Source organism: Doryrhamphus excisus, chromosome 21 (assembly GCF_030265055.1).
Source record: "Doryrhamphus excisus isolate RoL2022-K1 chromosome 21, RoL_Dexc_1.0, whole genome shotgun sequence".
Classification (NCBI taxonomy): Eukaryota; Metazoa; Chordata; class Actinopteri; order Syngnathiformes; family Syngnathidae; genus Doryrhamphus; species Doryrhamphus excisus.
Window position 1 is genome coordinate 7,603,336 of NC_080486.1, and position 25,726 is coordinate 7,629,061.

General features: G+C 41.3%; 1 protein-coding gene across 3 annotated transcripts; it reads right to left on the reverse strand.

The window, feature by feature from the left end:
- Positions 1-19,814: 19,814 nt before the first annotated feature.
- mettl4 (methyltransferase 4, N6-adenosine) lies at positions 19,815-24,802 on the reverse strand. Of its 3 annotated transcripts, none has more exons than XM_058060208.1 (8): positions 24,499-24,802; positions 23,659-23,724; positions 23,186-23,555; positions 22,632-22,701; positions 22,384-22,558; positions 22,198-22,295; positions 20,869-20,960; positions 19,815-20,032 (listed from the first exon to the last, which is right to left on the reverse strand). In XM_058060208.1, exons 1-8 carry the CDS (start codon positions 24,715-24,717, stop codon positions 19,863-19,865), a joined length of 1,260 nt encoding a protein of 419 aa, XP_057916191.1. In that variant the 5' UTR covers positions 24,718-24,802; the 3' UTR covers positions 19,815-19,862. The 3 variants fall into 3 exon arrangements, with proteins under 3 accessions (XP_057916191.1, XP_057916190.1, XP_057916192.1); XM_058060207.1 differs by having other exon boundaries at positions 19,816-20,032; positions 20,869-20,963; positions 24,499-24,801; XM_058060209.1 differs by lacking the exons at positions 19,815-20,032; positions 20,869-20,960 and adding an exon at positions 21,292-22,120 and having other exon boundaries at positions 24,499-24,800.
- Positions 24,803-25,726: the final 924 nt, after the last annotated feature.

Genomic DNA, 25,726 nt, shown 5'->3' on the forward strand with positions numbered 1-25,726 from the left:
ATGTCCAACATCAATTCAATCCCCTGCGAATGCACTGACCTGGATGAATAAGAATATTCACAGGAAGGCTAACAATGTAGATAAGAAGACTGAAACGACTCAAAATAGAGTTTCTATATTTAGCTATCAACGCTAACGCGACTGATCCACAAATAAAGTTTGTCTTTCTTCTCAATTTGTTCCTCTGGAGGAAACACTGTGATAAGTGTTGATGACGACTGTAGCAAGAAAATAATGCATTTTTGAAAACATCATAGCTACAGTAAAATATGGTGGTGGTAGTGTGATGGTCTGGGGCTGTTTTGCTGATTCAGGTCCTGGAAGACTTGCTGTGATAAATGGAACCATGAATTCTACTGAAGGAGAATATCAGGCCATCTGTTGGTGACCTCAAGCTGAAACCAACTTGGGTTCCGCACCAAAACACATCAGCAAGTCCACCTCTGAATGGCTGAGGAAAAACCAAATGAAGACTTTGGAGTGACCTAGTCAAAGTCCTGACCTGAATCCTATTGAGATGCTATGGCATGACCTTAAAAGGGCTTCATGCTGGAAAACCCTCCAATGTGTCTGAATGACAACAATTCTGCAAAGTCAAATGGGTCAAAATTCCTCGACAGAGCTTATCAACAACTTCTTTAGCTTCTTCTCGGTCTCGGTAGAAGGAAGTTCATGTTACATCATATTGCTTGAGGAGCTGCTCCTGCTGCTGTAAGCACGTCCAAAAGCTCTTTAGACATGAGTGCCTTGCTCATCTCACCTCATTATTACTCATGTTCATGCAAGAACCTCACAGCGTCAAATGAGATTACAAGTGATTGGCTGAGACACTCCATGCTAATTAAGATTTGTGCGCTGAATGATGACGTCCCACGTTTTCATCTTCTTCTAAGTTTGTGCTCCTCCATGAGAATTCACTGAAGGGAATGTAAAGAAAAGTTCACTAATAATCCTACTATATGTATCGTTGTCCTATAGTATTGTCTACTTACATGTATTTATAAATCATACTGTTTCATTTGGGGCTACACCGTGGTCGAGTGGTTAGTTCACAGACCTCACAGCTAGGAGACCCGAGTTCAATTCCACCCTCGGCCATCTCTGTGTGGAATTTGCATGTTCTCCCATGTTAATCCATAATAAAAATCTACTTTTTGTAGCTGGAGCTGAAACTCAACTCTGACCCCCCCAACGTCACTTCCTGTCCACCTGTCTTTCAGGTCCCCAAGGGGCAGTGGCCTATTTGTGGCAGCATGGGACAAAATGTCACATTGACTTGGAGTATGTATGGACCCTCAATGACATAAACGTGCATTCTTTGAACTAAAATTATTTATAAAACCATTTTTAATCATTTCCAAGGTCCGGTTCAGCCCCGCCCACAAACTGGAACTGGGTTGCGCCCCTTTGGTCGGGGACCCTTGCCGTCGGGAAGACATTGCATTAAATAGCTTATTTCCTCATATTATGTCTACTATATTGGGTGTTTACAATTGTAATGGTGACTATAGGGGTGTTATTTCATATCTTGAGGGCTCTAGAAGGTCTTTAACAGGTTTTTCTATGCCCCACCTATGGAAATATTCAATTTAATGAGCTTACTGTACTTGTACTGCCCACAATTCAATGACCGGCAAATCATTACAAATAATCAGACGTGGTTAGCGTGCAGGCCACACAGCTAGGAGACCCTGGTTCAATTCCACCCTTGTCCATCCCTGTATGTTCTCCCCATGCATGTGTGGGTTTTCTCCGGGTACTCCGATTTCCTCCCACATTCCAAAAACATGCTAGGTTAATTGGTGACTCTAAATTGTCCATAGGTATGAATGTGAGTGTGAATGGTTGTTTGTCTATATATGCCCTGTGATTGGCTGGCCACCAGTCCAGGGTGTACCCCTCCTCTCGCCCGAAGACACACAACCCTCATGAGGATAAGCGGTATAGACTCATATGTGAATTTCTAATAGAATGTGATGTAAATTAGGCAAATAAGGCATTCAGGGTAGTTATGTAATATTCAACGCTAGGTGTCAGTAATTTTACTGTCATGTTTGGTTGAGACACACAAGCACCAGACTTGATCCCTGCAGCAACAGGCTTTTCTTGCAGGTTTGTATTATCTCACAACAGACACCATCATTTCTAACATTGGCCCAAGCTAAAACTCAACTCTGAACTCGCAACATCACTTCCTGTCCAGGCTACCGGAACATATTTACAGCAACACACGAGTATGTGTCTTATTTATTCATCTTAAATTTCTTTTATTAATGTATATTTTGGGGTAATATCAGTGAAAGATAACTATAGGGGTGTTATTTCATGTCTAGAGGGCTCTAATTTATGAATGAGGAATCCTACTTGGTGGAAATTCACTTATGAGAGTTGGACCTGGGATCAATTAACCGCAATAAAAGAGGGATGGTTGTACATTCATGCAGGTCTACTTTTGTAATGAATGATTTCAAGGAAATTTTTGTCAAAAAACGTTTGTCAAAGTTAACACGAGTTGCTGAATGACGATAACTAAAGTGTTTGTTTTGCCATCGTTGACCATCTTGATTGAAATAAAAGCTCAGCTGGGAGGAGACGCAGCTGAGAGTCCCAGCAGGACGTTAATTGTTGGTATTCAGCACGTTGTCGCTTGGCGGTCAACAACTTGCAATGCACCAAGCAGGAAGCGGATTGGACCGCCCAGTTGGCCATGCAGACAGCGTGTATTAGATAGTACGTGTTTTATGACGGACGGATATATCATTTTATTCCATTTTGTACTTCATTTGTCAGAGAATAATACGTGAATGTTAAATCATACCTCCATTAATCACCACCTTATCATGGTGGAGGGGTTTGAGTGCCCGGGTGATCCGAGGAATTATGTTGTCTGGGGCCATATGCTCCTGGTAGGGTCTCCCAAGGCATACAGGTCCGAGATGACGGGACAGACTAAGAGTGATTCAGAAGACACTTATGATGACAGCAAAAATGAGGAACCCCCGGATCCCCCCGGATGTGGGATACCGGGGCCTCACCCTGGAGCCAGGCCCAGGGGAGGGGCTCGCAGCCCAAAGAAGCCACATGGGATCTCCCCCTCGTAGAGCCCACCACCTACGGGGGCAAGCATAAGGGTCCAGTGCATTGTGTGTTGGGTGGCGGTCAAGGGCGGGTGCCTGGGTGACCTGGACTTTGGCGGCTAAATCTAGGGTGAGAGGCTCAGAGTAGAGCCGCTTCTCCTTCACATCGAGAGGTGTCAGTTGAGGTGGCTCGGGTGTCTAGTCCGGATGCCTCCTGGACGCCTCCCTGGTAAGGTGTTCCGGGCATGCCCAGTCGGGAAAAGGCCCCAGGGTAGACCTAGGACATGCTGGAGGGATTATGTCTCACAGCTGACCTGGGAACGCCTTGGTGTCCTCCCGGTGGAGCTGGAGGAGGTGGCCGGGGACCAGGAAGTCTGGGCTGCCCCCGCGACCCGGACCCGGATAAGTGGAGGAAAATGGATGGATGGATGTTAAATCATGCCAAAGCCACAGGGTGGCACGCCCTCACAAAAAGAACCTCAAAAAACGACAACAGTGTTCCATTTATTTATCAACCAAGCTACAGCGATATTATTATTGTAGCAGCTAACACGAAAAAATATTTGTATCTAGAAGAGTGAATACCTAGCTCTCTTTTACCTGAGGACTGGAGCACAGGTCATGTGCTGGAAGACACAGACATCGACATCGTAAGTTATCGCATGTTATCATCAGCGTACATATTAATACACGATCACACCGTGTGTATATCAAATCATACAGGTTTTTTTAGAGGGATTCCTAGTCAATATAGGCGCATTCCAATGATGTGCTTTGTTAGCTAGCTCATATTAACTCAAAAAGTACAGTTCCCCTTTAAGTATATTAATAAAAATGCGTAATAAGTGCATCAAATACAGGGTAATGTCAGTGTGACATGATTATTCTTGCTAATCAGATAATAAAATCCATAATAATGTCATATAAAGAGGCAGGTTGCTTAAGCTGGTAGGTGCTTGTCACTGCCGTCCTTCAATTGCCCAGTGTTTGTTTTCTGACATCATCAGATATTTTGATGCTCTGCTCTACATTGTGTAGAGTTATAGATAAATTGATAGGTTTTATAATAGATCAATCCATCCAAAGTCTATGTTTTGACACGAGTGTATAAAAACCACGCTCCAGGTGTTGCTGCTCGGACTTTGAAGTGGCTTTGATGGATCTTCTGGACAAATATGAGATTAAAGGCTGTGATGCCAGCAGACCTGAAGCGTGTCAGCGTGCCCTAGCAGACAAAAAGCCTCATTGACTTGCATGGTTCACACACGCATGCATACTGTAGTATTAATAATACAAAATACTTATTTTTCATCTGAAACACAAAGGGGAAAAAAGTCCAGATATGCCAGCCTTCTTACTTTTTTATTTCCTTGCCTGAAGAGCTTTCATAGCACTGCGTCTCTCATAGTGCCTGTCCTCTGTTCACGTTGCCATGGAGACATGCTTGGACTCTTCACACCCTTTGTTCACCAAGTCCAAATCACATCCCGACGAAACAGGAAGTCCTCAAAACTTCATTCCCTGCACGTTCTTGTGCTAGAACAATAATAGGACACAAAGAATATCGAATCACACCAGCGGTATGTGAATTCACGACTTCTTGACATGGATGGAAACGCTTCGGCTTCCTATTCAAGTATGGACACGTTTCCATGGCAACATATCTGTCCTGGAAGTGAGAACATTTCGACAGACAAATATGAGTTCAATAGCAACGTCTCAAAAGGCTCAAGGACTCGTTATTCAGAACATTAAAAATGGATTTACAATCACGTCTCGCCACATTTTTGTTGAAATTTGGCAGCTTCATTTTGGCACTTTTTTTAAAAGTATATTATTTAATAAATCATGCTGTTTCGTGGTTGAAGGCTATTATTGGTCCAAAGATGGCTAGATGAACCAAAATACAAATATAAGGCATTCAGAAGACATGTTAAAACACTGATTATAATGTATAAGGGTGAGACACACAAGCACCAGATATGATAGCCGGAAAAACATTCTTTAATTGAAGGTTTGAATGATCTTAAATTTTAACAATAAAATTATCCATAATTTTAATCCATTATAAAAATCTACTTTTTGTAGCTGGAGCTGGAACTCAACTCTGAACCCCCCCAATGTCACTTCCTGTCCGCCTCTCTTTCAGGTCCCCAAGGGGCAGTGGCCTATTTGTGGCAGCATGGGACAAAATGTCACTTTGACTCGGAGCATCTATGGACCCTCAACAACATAAATGTGCGTTTAAATTTTTTTTTTTTAATCTTTTCCACAGTCTGGTTCAGCCCCGCCCACAAACTAGTACTCAAGTGGTCGGGAACCCTTACCGTCGGGTAGACATTGTTTTAAATGTCTTATTTCCTCATATTATGTCTACTATATTGGGTGTTTACAATTGTAAAGGTGACTGTAGGGGTGTTATTTCATATCTCGAGGGCTCTAGAAGGTCTTTAACAGGTTTAACAGGTGCCCCACCAATGGAAATATTCAATTTAATGAGTTTACTGTACTTGTACTGCCCACAATTCAATGAACAGCAAATCATTACAAATAATCAGACGTGGTTAGCGTGCAGGCCACACAGCTAGGAGACCCTGGTTCAATTCCACCCTTGGCCATCCCTGTATGTTCTCCCCATGCATGCATCCGGTTTCCTCCCACATTCCAAAAACATGCTAGGTTAATTGGTGACTCCAAATTGTCCATAGGTATGAATGTGAGTGTGAATGGTTGTTTGTCTATATGTGCCCTGTGATTGGCTTGCCACCAGTCCAGGGTGTACCCCGCCTCTCGCCCGAAGACAGCTGGGATAGGCTCCAGCACGCCCGCGACCCTCGTGAGGATAAGCGGTAGAAAATGAATGAATGAATATCTACTATATTGGGTGTTTACAATTGTAAAGGTGACTATAGGGGTGTTATTTCATATCTCGAGGGCTCTCGAAGGTCTTTAACAGGTTTTTCTATGCCCCATCTATGAAAATATTCAATTCAATTGAGTGATTACTGTACTGTAATTCAATGAACAGCAAATCATTCCAAATAGTCAATGAAAAGAATCACAATGGCTTATGTTGACAATGTTGAAGGGAGCAAGGACGAAATAAAAGGAAACAGTGAAGGAGTGAAGGAAGCGTCTTCACACATCTGGTTGCGTAATGTCCCAATACATTTGTCCACGTTGTCCCTGCTTGATAGTCCAACAATCACATTCATATCCATCATTACTGTTTATGTACAGTTTGACTCCATTTTGGGCTACTCTATGGATTAAATCAAGTATATCTTATCGGATCTTGAGGTACTTTTATACCGCTAGCAACATCCTTGTACCACAGCTCTGCTAATTAGCACCGGCTCAAGGCCTTGAATCCTTCATGGCACACACAAGTAGTTAGAGCTTGAAAATGACTTTCTTTTGGCCCATAATGAAGCCCAAAAGGTTAAGCGCTGCTGTTCTCTTGCATGGAGGAAGGACTAATGACATCCTGCGTGTCCATCAGCAGCTGGCAAAAAAAAATAAAAAATGGCGTCCACCCACATTTTCTTTCAAATATTTCAATTTTCACTCAAAACACTGCAAATAGAAAAAGTCCACAGTTCATAAGTCAAGCATGTGTAATAAATGTAATAAGTGTAATAAATAGCTTAATAAGTATAATTCCTGTAGTTTGACAATATGACAATATCAGAGCAAGGGTGTGCAGCATGAGCTATTTTTATGACTTTTATTTAACATGTTTATGTTAACGCCTCAGTAATGAAACGTCATTCGGGGAGTAGATGAAAGAAATGTTGGTGTTTACTACGTTTTTTTACTCTCCGGAATAAAATGTGTGCGCAAATGAGCAAGTTGATTTCCACATCAAAAGCCAAGGAGACTCTCTTGATCAGGGTCAGGCGGGGTTCGGAATAAGGAAAAAAGCCCTGGAATTGACAGGAAGTCTTATATAACGTGCAAATGTCCTTTGGTTTTGGTAAAAAGCAGATCTTCCTTTGGTGTTTCTCAAACAACAAACCTTTGAACCTGCAGTTCTTTAGATGTTGTTGTGGGGTCTTTTGTGACCTCTTGGATGAGTCGTCGCTACGGTCTTGGGGTCATTTTGGTTGGCCGACCACTCCTGGGAAGGTTCACCACTGTTCTACGTTTTTGCTATTTGTGGATAAAGGCTCTCACTGTGGTTTGCTGGAGTCCCAAAGTTTTAGACTGATGGCTCACAATTCAATTCAATTATGTTTTAACAGTGATTGTGTTTCTATCTCTTGTAGAGCGGCTTCCATCGCCCTCTAAAGCAGCTAGCGGTGCTATTCCCTGTTCCGCTAGCTGCTTTGCTGTTGGAGAAGCTGTTGGCGATGACCCATAATTAGTCAGAAAATATCGAAAGACATATCATATGTTGTATTCTGGTCACTGTCAATTAGTAATGACACAAAACATTGATAATGTTGCATTTCCGTCACACTGCATATAGTTAGCAACGGCATGTCCAACATGATAGAGTGAAAAAAAGTTATCCTCTTCTTCAGTGTGGAAGTGGTATGTTTTTGGCTTCTTACTTTGTCCTTCTTTCCCACTCCTCGTTTGAAACCCTTTCTTACGTTTAGAATAAACATATTGTAGGCTAACTAGTCATCTTGCTAGCTTCCTGTGACGTCTTTAGAAAGTCAGAAACAATTTTTTCATGCTCTAACTACAAAAATATTCCAAGTATTAATATTGAATCACACTTTACGGAAATTCACTTATGGGGGGTTGGGTCTGGCACCAAGTATCTGCGATAAACGAGGGAAAGCTGTACGTTGTAAGCCTATGTATACTGTAAAAAAATTTTTTTGATTTATTATAATTTATATTTTGTAGTTTTTGGGATCAGAGCAAAAATCTGTGAGTCTTGAATGCTGAATTGTGTCTGAGTCACCACTTTGAATAGCTTTGTAATACTTTGTAATACTAGCTTTGTTGCTTTGTACTAGCTTTGTAATACTCTCATACTTGTAATACTTTGTAATCACTGTTTCTTACATCTAGTAGTGTGTGTGTGTGTGTGTGTGTGTGTGACATAATCAAGGCCGCACACCCTGAGTATGCATCCAACAATGTGAGCCTCTCAGCATTCCCTTCTTTGAAATGCTTGAAAAAAAACTACTTTTTTACACCCACAGTAGATAAAGTCTCTTTATCTCGCTTTTCTAATTCGACCGCCTCACTGAGCCAAGCCAAGCCACACCCATTTTACGCCACCACAATGGCATGTAATCAGCGAAATAACACTTGTGGTGTCTGACAACTTGCCAATGAAAAAAAATGCATGTGAATACGACTCTTATCTGTCTTATTCGACTCAAAAAGGATGATTTCTGTCACCCCTGCTTTCTGGAATGCTGTGTGCTTTCTTGTTGTTCAAATTCTATCTCAAATATACTAAAGCCATTAATTGTGACATTTGAGGGCAAAGCCAGGAAACAGGAAGTGCACACCAAAGAAATGAAGGTTCAACTTATTAAAATCCAACAGTTGTTCAGTTGGAGGAGAAGGCTGGAAGAAGCTGGAAGGAGCTCTATAAAACAATTAGCTAAAGGTCACACATCAGAAACACGCACTTAGGAAAGAAGCAAAGGACACCATTGCCGGGAATGACAAAGCTTAAGACTGGATAATCAAATGACAAAAAAGGGCAACAAGAAATGTGAACAATTACTGATTAGACAGACAAGTGACGACCATTAAAAGACATCTAAATAAGGGAATGGTGTTCCCCAGGGCTCTTATTCGTGCCCCATGATAGTTTGTAAGGCAACAATATTTCCAGTGACACGGTGACCAAATCAGATCAACCTTTTTATTCAGTGTTTTGTTTGTTGGTATCAGCCATGTCCAAACCTTTTCTACACAGGGCCACATACTGAAAAATTTTCGTGCTAGCAAACGTGCTATTTCAAGGTAGCCTCTAACTACCTGATATACAGGAGGTGAACTTCATTTCTTTCCCAATTTTTGCTTCAACTTTCTTCTTAAAGGGGACCGAATATGCTCATTCTCGGCCTTTTGTATTGAGTTGTCGAGCTACATAGACAACTTTCTAGATCTTCCAGATTCTGCACCTCTTTCTGCTGTGTTTTCATAGATTTCCTGCTTTCCTGCATAGATTTACTCCACCATGGCTCTCCTCCAGGTAAGCCTACTCTGCTATGGTCATACTAACACGCGCTCCCGAGGACTTCCGGAGAGCTGCCGAGCAAATTTTGTACTTTGGGACTTTCTGACTCATCAGCCCGACCAAGTAACGTCAGACTTTCGAAATAGTTTGGTGGACAGTTTTTATTTGTATACTCCAGCTTTGTAGTCCTGTGTGCCATTGACAGAGGAGTATATTTTTCTCTTGCTGGTCGATAATATAATACAATATATAATAATAAAATAACTTTTAGAAATGACAACTTCATTGTGTTTTGTTTGTTTCTCACCCGACTTTTAACATGTTTCGAATGAATATATTGTAGGCTAGCTAGTAATCTTGCTAGCTTCCTTTTTAACATGTTTTAACACGACTTTTAGAAAATAATGTAATTTTTGTCTTCATATTTGAAGAAATTTCTAATTAAAACGACATTATATTTGCTCATAATATAACAAGTTTATTCTTGTAAAATTGCGCCTTTTTTTCATGAGAACACAAATTTTTCCTCTGAATATTGACTTCATTTTTTTAACATTACAGCTGTTTTTTAATTTTATAAATTTTGACTTTATTTCCATAATATTATTACTTCAATCTGATAAAATTCTGATATTTTCTGCAAAGTTTTTTGTTTGTTTCTCATAATATTGTGACTTTTAAATAATTATTTTTATTTTCTGTAATTTTTCTATAATTTTTTCTTGGAAAATTGTGGCTATTTTTAATATCTCGACTTTTAATATCTTGACTATTGTTGCAAAAATACTGGTGATGAAGTTCCAAGAATTGCAAACTCCTACTAAAGCCTCATAATTTAAAGTTTGGCTGTTTTGACAGTTTGGTCCTGCCAAAGAACGTATAATGAAACTTTTCTTGCCAATGTTGTGATGTGTCTTGAACAAGTACAATTAAAAGATGCCGATTCAACACTGTCCTCTCTGTGGACCTCTAGGTGCGGTGGCTAATGCTAATTAGTGTCAGATTTCCTTTGTGGATTAATGGGACTCTTTCCTGGTAGCACTAATGAGGACTGTCTCAGACTGGAGGCGGAGTGAGGATGGAAAGTACAGGTGGTGGTTCTCTAATGAAGTCCCTAGCGGATGACTACATTACCCAGGTACCCCGGGCCTGTGACAGGTGGATGGCTTGACAGGAGTTGGATCAGCATGATGACAATCTCAAACAATCATTTTGATGGGATTGGTTCTTCATGAAACAAAATGTAGACGTCGTTGGGAAATGGGTCGTTTCTGATGCGGTTTTTGGACGTGTTTCGTCCGTGTTTTGTTTGGATAAACACTTGTCATTCTGCAAGGCTCCATCTGTTCCTGGATCGTGAGGGACCGTGATCTAGCCAGACAGTCTCCACCACCAACAGAAAACCCAGCCAACGATGAGACATATCGTATTTCCACCCTGATTAATAACATTTCCATCTCACCATGTCTAAGCCTGATTAATTATTGCATTAGTAACGTCTATGATTATAATCAAAGACTACATTTGGAGCTAATTCTTTTGTCACGGTATCAGATGATGTTGTGTAGAGGTATGCATTTGAAGACAACGGGTTACGCCATGGGTCACGCCATGAGTCGGTGTCCCCCGTTGCTTGCTCATATCCGAGTGGGGACACCCGGCTGTTTGATATGCGTGACAGCAGGCGGGAACAGCAAACCCTGTGGTTCTGATCTGGTCTCGTTGCGCCTGGGAGAAAGGTCAGTGTGGTGACGTCATGACGTCCCTTCAACATCTGGGTTCTTCATCTGGGTTTCTCTATCAGGAAACACCATTCCTCTGTCCACCTCCACCAGAGGGACAACGAGTCGTGACCTCCAGTGGATACTTGGTTGACCCCGCGGCTTGCGAACCACCTCAAAGGATCAATGGCTTTTCTGACTTCCAAATGTGGAAGTTATAAATAGTTCACAGTGTTTTATCTGTAAATAAATTGTCATTTTGATGTAAAACCACCCCTTTTTGGTGTTGTTTATGTTGGTATTGTTGTTTAGAATTTGGGCAGTCACAAAAGCAAAACATATTTGTATCAAAGAGCTAATTTTTCCATAGCCTGTGCACTAGCAATGTGATGTTAACAAAGAATAAAAGTGTAAGAGACTATAGGGGTGTTATTTCATGTCTACAGAGCTCTAATAAAACATATTTAGAAAGTCATAAAAAAGATTTTTGTGCTCTTACTACAAAAATATTAAATTTATTAGTACAGTAAACCTTGGATATATCGGATTCAGATATATCGGAAATTCGCTCACAACGGACAGATAAAAAAGAACCAATTTTTCTGTAATGCATTTCCAATAAAAATTCATTGCATATATCGGATTTTTTATAACGGATTTCGCCTATTTCGGACAAAATCTCCAGTCCCGTTCCAATGCATTTCCATTAAATTTCCCTCGCATATATCAGATGGCCGCATCGTGGCGCTCCGATTCGCCGAATCATGACAGGCCGCTATACGACGTCATTTGCAGCGTTTGCAGCGTTGCCTGCGCGTCCAAGTACATTGGAAACATAGTCAAGGAAGTGCCTTTTTATAACGGATAAAATCCGATGTACGCATATACCGGATATAAATCCGATATATGCGTAAAACAGACATTTTCCGGTATACGCATATAACAGATTTCGCTTATATCGGACAAAACCAGTGGGAACAATTGAATCCGATATATCCGAGGTTTACTGTATTGAATCCTAGAAATTCACTCATCCTGGTCGGGTCTAGAACCAAATAACCAAATGAACATTTTCCTGATGAGCAGGTGTTGCAAACACAAAAGACAACGGAAGTGAAGTTTACACAAGCATGTCTATAAAATCATGTTGATCTAGTTTAATGAGAACTGCTGCATCGGTCATAAAACAGAAAAGAACATCTTAGCCAAACACCATATAAAATAGGACTTTACGATGTTCGAGGAAATGAAGTATCTGAAACTAAACATTAATGCTGGACAATATTTTTCAAGATTAACATGATTCACACCACAATTTCTACATGTTGACACTTTGTTCACTTCCTGTGTGAGAAGAGAGAAAGGTGTTAAAAAAATAATGACACTGCTAACCTTCTAGTGTAAAGTGTAAAGGAAAAGGAAGAAATAAAAAATAAGGGAAACATAATAAAAAATAACTGAGAATAGATATATAAATACTAGACCAAAAATGTCGATACAATCAAAAAACTTTTTGATATAAATTGAGTGATCACCTTATTTGTGATAATCAATAAATTAAATAAATAACTAAATGTGTTTCTTAACGATATTGTATTTGACTTATATACTGATGTATATGGGGAGTGGTGTTCTCACTTTACACACAAAAATACAGTAGTTACTGAGGAACTAATGATGAACTAGTGAGAGACTGATGGCTAAGGCACATCAATTTAGAGTAATTACTGAGGAATTAATGAGAAACTAATGAGTAGAGTAGTTATTGAGGAACTAATGAGAAAACAATGAGGAAATAATGACAAACGTACATACATTTAGAGTAGTTACTGAGGAACTAATGAGGAAGTAATGACCAAGGCACATACATTTAGAGTAATTACTGAGGAATTAATGAAAAACTAATGAGTAGAGTAGTTACTGACGAACTAATGAGGAAACAATGAAGAAATAATGACAAACGTACATACATTTAGAGTAGTTACTGAGGAACTAATGAAGAATTAATGAGGAAATAATGATTCAAGTGCATAACACTAGAGTAGTTACTGAGGAACTAAAGAAGAACTAATGACTAAGGCACATACTTTAGAGTGGTTACTGGGGAAGTTATTTATGAGGAATTTATGAGGAATTATGAAGAATTTATGAGGAACTAATGAGTAGAGTAGTTACAGAGGAACCAATGAAGAATTCATGAGGCGCTAATGAGTAGAGTAGTTAAAGAGGAAGTAATGACGATTTAATGAGGAACTAATGAGTAGTAGTGGTTCGAGTTAAGTAGATTAATTCCTCATTAACTACTGTACTTGTGTGTACCTTCTAGTAAAGTGTTACCATTGTTGTCCACTTCCTGCTGTGTTCAGTGATTGATTAGCTGTGGCGACCTCTGAAGGGTAAAGCCTAAAGAGAAAGAAGAAGAAGTGATGATGTCATCTTCTCTACTGTATTAGTACAGTTCTTTCATGTCTTTGACAAGCCGTACGTTTGAATCTTGGCCCCCCCCCTCGGCAAATGGAGGACGTGTCACTTTGGCTCTGATTCCACTTGATGTCTCGCTATCACTACGCTTGTTTGCGTGGAAGTCCCTTGTGAAGTCAACAATCGTGCTAATAAGGACTTATCAGGACGTTTACTACCTTGTGTGTTTTCTTTGGTCGTCTCCGGCTAAATTCAATTAATGTGTCAGCGTCCGTATTTTAATAAAGTGGAAGGTCTTTGATAAGACTCGCTTTTAATTACTAGCAATAAACCGTTGGACTTTTGGAACAAACTGATGTTGCTAACCAAGGTAAAAGAATCCAAGCATGGACTGTACATGGTTAGATTCCATTTGTGCAGCTTTTGTGCGAATAATATGTCAGATGATGAAACACTTTGACTGTACAAAAAGAGTTTTCTTGCTAAAAGCGTGTTTGCTGACTGAGTGTCATATTTTGTGATTCATGCTAAACAAACATTATGAAACCCTGCTTGTGTTTCTTCGTGGATGATCATCCAGTGACTCCATGTATGGGCTTCTTGTATTGTTTAGACAGCTACTGAATAAAATTATTCATTCATTCATTCTTTTTCTAGCGCTTTTTCCTCACGAGGGTTGTGTGCGTAGTTATGCCATAACTACTTAACATACATTATTTCATTAATTCATAACTACTCACTTACATTATTTCCTTCATTTATAACTACTTTGTCCTAGATCCATAGCACCCTATATAGTTTTCTTTAATTATAACTACTTACATACATTCTTTCATTTTCTACCGCTTATCCTGACGTGGGTCACGGGGGTGCTGGAGCCTATCCCAGCTGTCTTTGGGCAAGAGGCGGGTTACACCCTGGACTGGTCGCCAGCCAATCACAGGGCACATATAGACAAACAACCATTCACACTCACATTCATACCTATGGACAATTTGGAGTGGCTAATTAACCTAGCATGTTTTTGGAATGTGGGAGGAAACCGGAGTACCCGGAGAAAACCCACGCATGCAAACTCCACACAGAGATGGCCGAGGGTGGAATTGAACCCTGGTCTCCTAGCTGTAAGGTCTGCTCCCTAACCACTCGTCCACCATGCCGCCCTGAATAAAATGATCCTCTTCCAAAATAATTCCAAGGTCCTACCAACCGTCACTGGATTTTATGGGGGGACAAGTGAAAAACCAAAGCGTCTGAGATGGTGTCCTAATTAGCGGACTCTTCTGCAGCTGTTCCAGGAGGACATACCAGCTCCACAGCGTCATGACCAGTTGTGTACCAGTCCTTAAAGACAACGATGACAACTAATAAACACTTCATTCATTTAAGCAAGACCGAGTCCTGCTGCATGCGGTGAGAGTCACTTCTCGAGCCCAGGAGAGACCATGTTCAAGTGTCTCGGTGCTGTCTCGTATCAGTGACTCACCGGGGGCCTATGCGCCCCCCCAGGCTGTCACTGGCTTGTCTCTCTGGCTCACACACACACACACACATACTCACATCAGAAACACACACTCAAGCCTTGAAAAGCTTCAAAGCTCCCCAACGCAGCCCTTTTAACGCCACAATGTTTTCAGATATTCATGAAAAAGGAGACATCAGACGTGGTGCACATACATACAGCATCACTATCGCAGTATCACCCATGCATTTGCCTAAAGGGGGGGTAGGAAAAAACGTCAGGACCACAAGTTTGTGCCATTGTGTGACAGCATTAAGTGACCCAGCAGCCGCTGCAGGGTATCAAATATTTAAAATGATAACGTGTGGGTGTGTAAATACAGCAAATGAAGTAGGGTTAGATTCCTGATCCATAACGATGGAATACAGTGTGACAGTATTTTAGAGAGCCTCCCTCGGGGATGAAGGGATAAAAGTGGAATAATTCTCTGCATATCTTATATCAAATATTCAAGTTAGATGTTGCCCTGTGATTGGCTGGCGACCAGTCCAGGGTGTACCCCGCCTCTCGCCCAAAGACAGCTGGGATAGGCTCCAGCATCCCCCGTGACCCTAGTGAGGAAAAAGCGGTAGAAAATGAATGAATGAAGTTAGATTTTTGCATGTGGAGATCTTTGTTGAAGCTGTGCTCATTAAAACAGACCATTTGGACCTCATTCATTAAGGCCGGTAATGAACGGGTCTTTGGACAAGACAATGTGAACCACTAAATGTGTCTTTGTATCCACTGCTGAGCTGTTTTCAATGCATAGTTTCTGGTTTATGCTTACCATCATGGCGGCCAAACCCGCACAGGACACTCCTGTTGTAACTAAATCTTCATATGCTATATCATGCTACAAAATTTTTAACAAATTGACTGGAACCTCCCAAAATAATCGCAGAAAACGTACCTCCCGTTTGCTCAAAACGCGGTTTTATTGACAGCATTTCTACAAAATAAACATTTCTCCTCTGCTGTCCCACTGAAAGTTGTGTGCTGCAGTGAAACTGAGGCTAGGCTGAAATAATGTTCTACACAACCGTGGGGGTGGCCACTGGGGTGGATGCCTTTGCATCCACTGCTGAGCTGTTTTCAATGCATAGTTTCTGGTTTATGCTTACCATCATGGCGGCCAAACCCGCACAAGACACTCCTGTTGTAACTCTAGAAATCTTTAAGTGCTGAATCATGCTTAAAAATTTAAGTCGAAGTCAACATAATGAGAAAAATTGACTGGAACCTCCCAAAACAATCATGGAAAACGTACCTACCGCTTGCACAAAACGCGCTTTTATTGACAGCAACTCTTCTCTGCTCTCCCATGGAAAGTTGTGTGCTGCAGTGAAACTGAGATTAGGCTGAAATAATGTTCTGCACAACCGTGGGGGTGGCCGCTGGGGTGGATGCCTTTGCATCCACTGCTGAGCTGTTTTCAATGCATAGTTTCTGGATTATGCTTACCATCATGGCGGCCAAATCCGCACAGGACACTCCTATTGTAATCTTTATGTGCTGAATCATGCTTCAAAATTCAAGTCAACATAGTGAGAAAAATTGACTGGAACCTCCCAAAATAATCCAATCATACCTACCGCTTGCACAAAACGTGGTTTTATTGACATCATCTCTCATATGGAAAGTTGTGTGCTGCAGTGAAACTGAGGTTAGGCTGAAAAAATATTCTGCACAACCGTGGGGGTGGCCACCGGGGTGGCCGGAGAGCGACCAAAGGCTCCACCACTGTCTTAGTCCTTGTTTGTTCATACAACGTTAATAGCATGTTCGGGGGGATCTCCCGTTCCTGTATCCTTAATTATTCCCTTATCCATCCTTTCAAGCCAAAATGGCTGCCCAGGAGTGCCCTTTGCTAGGACTTGTAGTATAATATTAGCAACTGCATAGAAAGAAGTAATAATCCGGCCCAAAGGAAGCCTTTCTATTCATAATGAGCCATTTAGAAATTCAGTAGGCGGTGTGTGAGGAGGACTAGCATGAAAGTATTAAAGCTAAAATGTCAAGGAATTTGATTTCCTGCCTGCCGTCATCCACCTGTCAGTCTTTTTGACGTCTGAACTGCAAAATCTCATTTGATCCTTTATTGTGGATTCATTGCTCTTGTCTGACTCTCTTTGATACATTTTTCATGGACTCACTGACTCAAGGCTGACAATCTTTTCCACGGAAGACATGAGCTTTCCCGTGGATGAATATGAATGGATATGTCCATCTTTGGCTTTGAACCACTGCAGAGAATACGGAGACGCAACAAAATTTGGCAGAGGGGCCATCTATATATATGGATGGCATCAAACAGAATGACATACTTGCTCACGGTGCAACAAAACGACAACACAAGGCATCCACAGCAAGTGAACGCATCACATAAATCAACAAGCATAACACATAACTTAAAACTGTTATTTCCAAATGCCCGCAAGGCATGCTGGGTAGCCCAGCTGCAATAACAATATGAACTATGATTGGATATCATTGGAGATAGCATATAACTTATAACATAACATATTAACTTCTTGTTTACTTTGCTGACGACCTCCTTGACATATTTTACAATGTAACACAAGCTACCCAGCATGCCTTGCGACAGAAATATATGAATGTAGAGATTTGCTTGTATGCCCATATGGTGCAGTAGGGTGCTTACATTGTACATCATGTGTCGACATGTTGTGTTTGGATTACTTTTTTGTACAAGCTACAGATTCCATCTGACTATTTTGGTAACCCAAGTAATCTTATATTCTTGAATGCATCACTTTGCCAGTGTTTTCCTGTCTCATGATGTGTCCATGAGTGACTTATTGCATATTTAATAAGCCAACAGCCATGTGGTCTGAACTGTTACTCTTAGTGGTTCCCACGTCCAGCAGCACCACGGCCATTATATGCAGTAACTTGACACATTTCACATCTTAATGATGCTTAATGAAACGTCTGCAGGAAAATCAAACATGCGCTCACCTAAAAGGCAGGCGGAGGTACTTTGAGGGGAGTGGCGGGGGGAGGGGGTATAACGTCACTGTGGTGCTTCATCTTTCTCTGGCGCCGCCAAGATGACCACGGTGTCATTATCCTGAAATGTACGCAAGGCTTTTAGGAAGTGTCTGCGTGCAAAAAAAAAAGGAAGGAGGAGCAGAACAATTCCCTTATGTCATTGAGCTAAAATTATGAATACATCACTGCATATCATAGCAGTCCTCAGATACCATTCAAATATGGTATCTATGCTGGCTGCTTAGGGGATGACAGCAACCTGATCGGACATAAAGTCATCCCTTGTTTACAGCCGCTAATTTGTTACAGACTTCAGCTTTTTCGTGATCACGAAGTCGCTACAGCGGATCTTTTTGATCTGCATACTGATTTTTGGCTTAAGCCCTTTAACGAATACCAATGATGCCTACTAGAGGAGATTCAAACCCAAGGGTTACGCTCCAAAGTCCAGAAGGCTAACCACTAACCACCGGTTAATTTTTTTTTTACATCATTAGAGCCCTCCAGATGTGAAATAACACCCCTATAGTTACCTTTACACACATATCCTAAAAGCTAGCTCTAAACCAGCATTCAGAATGTCCATGACATCTATAGCTCAGCAGTTCAACTACCCAATTACTGACACTTAGTGACCAGTATACTGTAAAATACAACATACAGCTTTTAAATACTACATACTTGTACATTTGAATGTGCCTTCTGAATTGTATTTTTACATATTTAGTCATTTTTATGCTTGAAAATGATTGATTTAGGACAATAATATGTACAATGAGCTTATAAGTAGTGCTTAAATAAATTAAAATATTTGGGATGTCCGATAATTATCGGTATCTGATATCACCATAAAAATCCAATATCAGGAACGGCTATTTTAAAAATTCTGTATACAGCACATATGTCATGTTACACATATCGGTTATCGGTTGATATCGGTATCGTAAATTGCGAAGTGGAAAATTTTGTCATATGATTATCCTCACGAGGGTCGGGAGGGAGCTGGAGCCTATCCCAGCTGTCTTCAGGCGAGAGGCGGGGTACACCCTATACTGGTGGCCAGCCAATCACAGGGCACATATAGACAAACAACCATTCACACTCACATTCATACCTATGGACAATTTGGAGTCGCCAATTAACCTAGCATGTTTTTGGAATGTGGGAGGAAACCGGAGTACCCGGAGAAAACCCACGCATGCACGGGGAGAACATGCCAACTCCACACAGGTCTCCTAGCTGTGAGGTCTGTGCACTAACCACTGGACCGCCATGCAGCCATATCATTGGACATCCCTAGAAAATATGTTCAATTACGCTTTATCAATGGATGGTGTTTTTGCAAAGCAGCCATATTTTACATATAGAAACATTAGAAACGATGAGACGAAAACATCAACAACAGGATTAAGATCGGGAAACTGGTCTTGGACTACATTTCTATATATTTCTTTGTCTGATTAGCAAGAATACTGTTGTCATTAAATACGTACATTAAATACATTACACAGGTTGTAGAAAATCATGGAAAAAAAATACTTTTTAGTTATTGTGACAGGCGAGGCCACCTCCCCCAACCACACGGTTCACAGCGTCACATGTTCCAATATAATTGTCTGAAATATCCATGTTTTTTTTCCGTCCAAGAGTGTATGACCCTCTCAGTGTAAAATCAATGAAAGTTGCTTTAATGGCGACTCGTCATGGCCTTATACTGCTTGTATGAGGTTGATGAGGGTGTGAGCGACTTTCAGGTAGGGTGCTAATGACCCCTAGTCAAAGTTGCAGCGGTGATGTGCTGCATACGTCATCCAGCCCTCCTCACCCTCACCGCTCAAGCCTTGCAATGCTAATTCAACATGTATCTAATTCAATAGTGATTGAGCTTAAAAATGTACCCCAAATGGATGATAAATAACAACAATGTTGTTTAGAATCTTTATTAAAAACCTAAAAAGTGCTGCATGTTCTTAGTCCTCACTGGCGGACTGAGTGGGCTCATCGGCAGCCGTCCAGGTGAAATAACTCGTGTGCTGAAATCGAAGCACCTCGTTGCCCCAGCTTGTCCAACCCGGTTGGAGGCTTCGGGCAAACAGTTCTAAGCAAATGGCTTCCGTTCCAATGTACGGCTTCAGCACCTCTGTGGAGGAAAAATGCATCATCAACCATGAATGTGTGAGAAGCCGTCATAAATCTAGTGAACTTTTATTCCTTCAGCTTGGTGACCATCTGCTGAGGATGTGTCGTGCTTGGAACAGAGAGAGACGCCCCCTCCCTCCCCTCGTGGCGAGCAAGAATGGCAGTGACAAGAAGCCCCATGTGAGAGGGGAGGAGAGTTGGGTCAAGTCTGCCCACTGGTGAGCATGTGGGAAAGTTGAGAGATGCCCCCCCCACTAGTGTGCCAACAGTACAAATGATTCTATGACAGCACTCAAACAGAGCATGCAAAAAGACACAGCCTTGAGCCACACAACTTTTTAACCATGATCTAGAATAAAGAGCGGCATACTTAAATGGAGTTGAAGTGCAAGCTGAGGCTGTCCGCTTATATGAATTATTAATCAAGTCACTGACTTGATTATATTTGACGTTTATTAACTCAAAAGAAGGGGATGAATTGACGATAAAAAAGGATCTAATCCACTGCAGAATCAATACGCAGACATTCTTTATAGCCGAAAGGCAAACTCACCATGCTTAATAAATTAGGTTCCCCAAAGAGGAGGCAAAATGACGTCAAACCTCTTCCTTTTTCAGAGAGGCTTTTGTAGATCATAAGTATAATTAGTATAAAAATAAGTACAAGTACGAAATGTACACAAATATACGATGGGAGTAATAAAAAAAACTGTCCACCTGCAGTGAAACACTTTAATATAAATCTGCATATTGGCAATGTCCACCAGGCACAACGATCAGTTCAATGACGCTGCAGCAGCGCCCTCTAGTGCTACTGTCTGGAAACTACACCTTTACCTGACAAGGAGGGCTTATGGGAGTGAAGAGCTGACGGGACGCTGACAATCAGGCGATGATCCTCCACGGGGGAAACCAGCGACTCAGAGGAGATGCTGACATGACAGCGAGCAGATGTTTGAACACATTCTATTTATCCGTCACATATTTTCATATAGTTACAGCATTGTCTTTTTCCCACAATAACCAATTAAACCACATAAAAATTGCCGTTGGGCCAGAATCACATGATTGACAATTAGCGACAACTACCTGACAACAATATAACTATAGCTTATAGTCCCACGAGAGTGGGAATTTATATACACTATTTACAGCTGTGTACACATCTTTATTGCTCGGATATGGCACAGTTTATTGCACAGTTATTGTGCTGAATTTTTGGAGCACTTTTTGTCGTTACGTACATGCCATCATTAATTCATTCAAAACTTAATTTTGGCCCATGAAACACTTTTTACAGCTGTGTACACAGGTTGTGTGTCTGTTTTGTGGTTACATACATGCCCCCATTAATTAATTCCATATTTAATTTTGGCCCATAAAACACCTTTTACAGATGTGTACACAGGTTTATTGCATGGTTATTGCACAGTTGTTGTACAGAATTTATGGAGCAGTTTTTGTTGAGGTGTCTGTCGTTTTGTGGTTATGTACATGCCCCCATTAATTAATTCTAAATTACATTTTGGCCCACAAAACACTTTTTAGAGCTGTGTATACAGGTTTATTGCGCGGTTATTGCACAGTTGTTGTACAGAATTTATGGAGTAGTTTTTGTTGAGGTGTCTGTGTGGTTACATACATGCACCCATTGATTAAGTCAAAACTTAATTTTGGCCCATAAACACTTCATTCACCAGAGAACTAGTTAAAATGGAATAATACACTTCACACTCCTCTCACCACCGGACTGTCGCGACCATCGTGAAAGATAAAATAAGGTATTTTAACATCTGTAAAAATGACAAGTTAGTCGTCAATTAACAATTTTATTTCAGAAACTTGCCAACTGTCAACTGAAGACAATGTCACCAAACTCAACCAAGCAGTGTAGTGGTCTTATTATTGTGATGGAAAGGATGTGAGTGCTTTGGCTTTTTATTTATATGTTGTTACTTTATTATAGCTTTATTTAATTCTTGGATCTACTGTTTTACTGTATTTGATGTCCTTCAGGTGTTCTGTGTATTGAGTGATTTAAGGTAAGGGATAAGATCTGACTTGTACTTGTACCTAACCCAAGGACCACCTGTAATACACATGCGCATGTTACCTCGGGCGTAGAGTGCGTGCTCAAAACAGGAAGATAAAAGCGAGTTTCCCCACCTCGTCTGGGAGCAGCGATATCGGCCCAGGACCAGCACCTCATAAGGCTTCTTGTGTGGTGAATCCAGTGGGAACACAAAGTGGCCTTCTGTCGTAACCTGGACGAAAAAGAACCAACATAGAATAAAAAACATTGTCAGTGCTACACCCCCCCCCACCACCACCATGTAGTAATAACTATAGTACCTTAATCCAGAACCATTCAGCCACAACCTCCACTCCCCAGTGTGGGTACAGCTCATCTCGCACGAATCGCAAGTGCCTGGCTCGGTTTGTAACCCAGGTGACCACCAAACAGTTTGGGCTTGCCAAGTCGGGGAGTGGGAGTCTTTTCAGCTGCGATGAAGGCAGACTACGATATCTTCAAAAAGATTGAAGAAGATTGACTTTTTACGACAGCTCATGAAGGTTGCACAGGTGTGAAGGAAAGTCACCTGCGACTCCTCTTCACAGACTTGTTTTCCCACGGCGGATCCATGACAATGACATCAAACTTGCGTCCACCTGGGTGGAAAACAAATCAATTAATTCGACAGCAGTGATTTCCCACAATAGTGGAAATTTGGAATGAAAAATTTTTGCAAAGAAAAAGTCAATCTGCATGCGAGCGGTCAGAATGGAGACCCTGAGCTGAGGGTGGCCCCCACATTCATACCCGAATGTGTCAAAAGATCTTTCAAACTGTCTTTTTGGGGGGGGCTGTCCTTCCTTTGTTAAAACAAAAGGTTTTGGAGCTTTGAGTGACTCCCTTCTGCATAAGGATCTGTTAAGGATCACAACACCTCCATGGGAGAAGGAGAGACCCTTTACATTATAATAACAGTGGGGGTTCAGGGGTAGACATGCAAAAACAGACTTTTTAAAGTTCCAATTATGGTGGGGGGGGGGGGGGGGGGTCAGAGAGTGTGAATACAGAGACCTTTTCAGAATTAACTTCCAGTGGGGGAGAAAGAAATGATAAAACTGCCATTACACCACCAGCACTCACATCGGAGCAGCGGCTGCATTCGGGAGAAATCAGAGAGCAGGAAGGCCGCATGTGGAGGTATCACGTATTCTTCTCCCATTAGCGGGACCACCGCCGCCCATTTTGACGTGTTCTCCGTTACCCTGGAGAACAAATCCAGATGTGACGTGCAGCCATCCTCGTCAAGAAGTAACTGGGCGTGGTCTTGCTGGTCCTCGCCGTCCTCATCATCCACTCCAACCAAGTCTTTGGCCATGTCACAAAGACTAGCCAGGTTGCACTCTTGACCAGGAAGAGGGTTCTCTGATGTCGCCGGCCCTCCTTGCAGATACCCCAGAAGTCTGGCAGACTCCACAAGGGATTTGGTTCCCTCCAAAATGGCACATCTGACCTAAATGATCACACATTACAGCTTTTGTTTGTCCAAGTTAGCTTATTATCAGCATGGGAGATATGACAATAATAAGTTTGAAACAGGAATGTACATAATATACCTTCTCATGAAAAGCATGCGAGTCTATCTCTCCCTGATTGAGTTCACTGTGCTTTCGTTTCCGCTTCTGAAAGTCAAGAAGTTGTAGTTTTCAGAAAATTTGGTAAAAATTACAATATTACAAAGTCAAAAGATAACATGAAAAAAAATGTAAAAATTTTCTGAATTTATTTTTTTTTAAATTTGCATTACATGTACAGGAATGTGCAGGCCACACAGCCAGGAGACCCAGGTTTGATTCCCCACGCATCTCTGTGTGGAGTGTGCATGTTTTCCCCAGGCATGCAGGGGTTTTCTCCGGGTACTCCGGTTTCCTCCCACATTCCAAAATCATGCAAAGTTAATTGGCGACTCCAAATTGTCCATTGGTAAGAAAGTGAGTGTGAATGGTAGTTTGTCTATATGTGCCCTCTGATTGGCTGATACACCCAGTCCAGGGTGTACCCCGCCTCTCAGCCGAAGACAGCTGGGATAGGCTCCAGCAACCCCGCGACCCTTGAGGATAAGCGGTAGAAAACGAATGATTGAATTCCGTATACATTTGCATGTTCAGAATGTCGAAGCAGGTGAGTGATGGGTCATTCGCAAACGAATCCAACGAACAGATCGGTTCGCTTAAGTGAATGACGTAGAGTCAAAATGTGTTTAGTTTTAGTTTTGCACATTTTATATTTGGGTGTACAAAAATGTTTGGTTGTGAAATTCACTGATGTGTTGGAAATTTACAAATCATACAAACAATAAGCATAGACCTTTTTCTTATTGAGATGTTTGCACTTAGTTCTCTGAAACCAGGACGCTTAAAAGAGCCGAAATTCCTATCAATAAAGATGATATTTACCTTTGCCGGCCTTTCTATGTCGGTTTGTTCCTGCACAGGATCAGCACATGCTTTCACAGCACAATGGCTCTTCATAACATTAAAACATTGACTTTTGAAACAGCCTTTCAGGTTGGACTGCGGGTTAGCTTTCCTTGTCAGACACCTTTCATAGCCCCGATCGATGAGCGCGCATGCGTCTAAAAACCATCCATATTTTCCCTCCACGACCACCGACATCTTCCGTGTGCAAAGAACGGTCGGCAGGCTGAAAAGGACGTGAGCGATTGAGTTTCGACACTACCAGTTTTCACATTTCCTGGTTGTGTCACGTGATCTTATGTTTACCGTGACGTCATGACGGAAAGCGATAACTACCTTCCGGACCTCAAAACAGACGAAATTAAAGGAAAACGTCATGAATTTACGTTTTTATTGCTGTAAAATTTACTACTTTATTCTCGAAATATCTATTTTTTTCAATGTGTCGCTAATAAAAACGTGACATTAAAGAAGCAAAGTTATTTTTTGTACTTTTTATTATTCAAGGTTTTTTAAGAGAAATAAGAGGCTTGGAGAAGGCATTCGATTGTGTTCCTTGAGGAATTCTGTGGGGAGTATTACTGGTATGTGGGCTACCAGACCACTTTACTCAAGGCGGTTTGTTCATTGTTTACTGGACTTCTAACATGGCCACACTTGCCCGTCTACTTCTTGAAGAAGAGACAAATTTCAAAGGAATTCTGGCAGGTATGGACTGTGTGGAAGTGCATATTGTACATGTTCTCTTTCAGATTTGAGGACTGGCAAGAGAAGGTGCTTACATAAGGTCTGTTCAACGTGGCTGAAGACAACACAGGACTTCTTAATACACACCAAATGTAAAAAAACAAGTAAAATTTTTTCTATGTTTTGTACTGCTCTGCATCCGGATAGGCTTCTTGGTACAGTAGTGTGTACATTTTGAATTTCGCAGCATCCCTTTTATTCTCTTGGATAGGCTTCAGCACCCCCGCGACCCTCGTGAGGATAAGCGGCAGAAAATGAATGAATGATTAATCTAAGGATTTATTTTTAAATCCGATTTGATTCGATTATCTCCCCATAATTTGACCAATATAGCAATAATTGCTAATTTATCTGCATGAATAAAACACAAAGTTGAAAACGTACCTTACTTTATCCACAAAAGGGTGCTTCCTCTTAAGGTGATCGCGCATTGTGGAAGTGCTTTTATGGTACGCCATTT

Excerpts from the sequence above, each read along its gene's own strand:
- mettl4 (XM_058060207.1), bottom strand. The coding sequence starts at position 24,717 with ATGTCGGTGGTCGTGGAGGGAAAATATGGATGGTTTTTAGACGCATGC. Across the intron at positions 23,556-23,658 it reads CGCATGCTTTTCATGAGAAG|GTCAGATGTGCCATTTTGGA; the intron begins GTATATTATGTA and ends GTGATCATTTAG. Across the intron at positions 22,296-22,383 it reads CTGAATGGTTCTGGATTAAG|GTTACGACAGAAGGCCACTT; the intron begins GTACTATAGTTA and ends TTTTTCGTCCAG.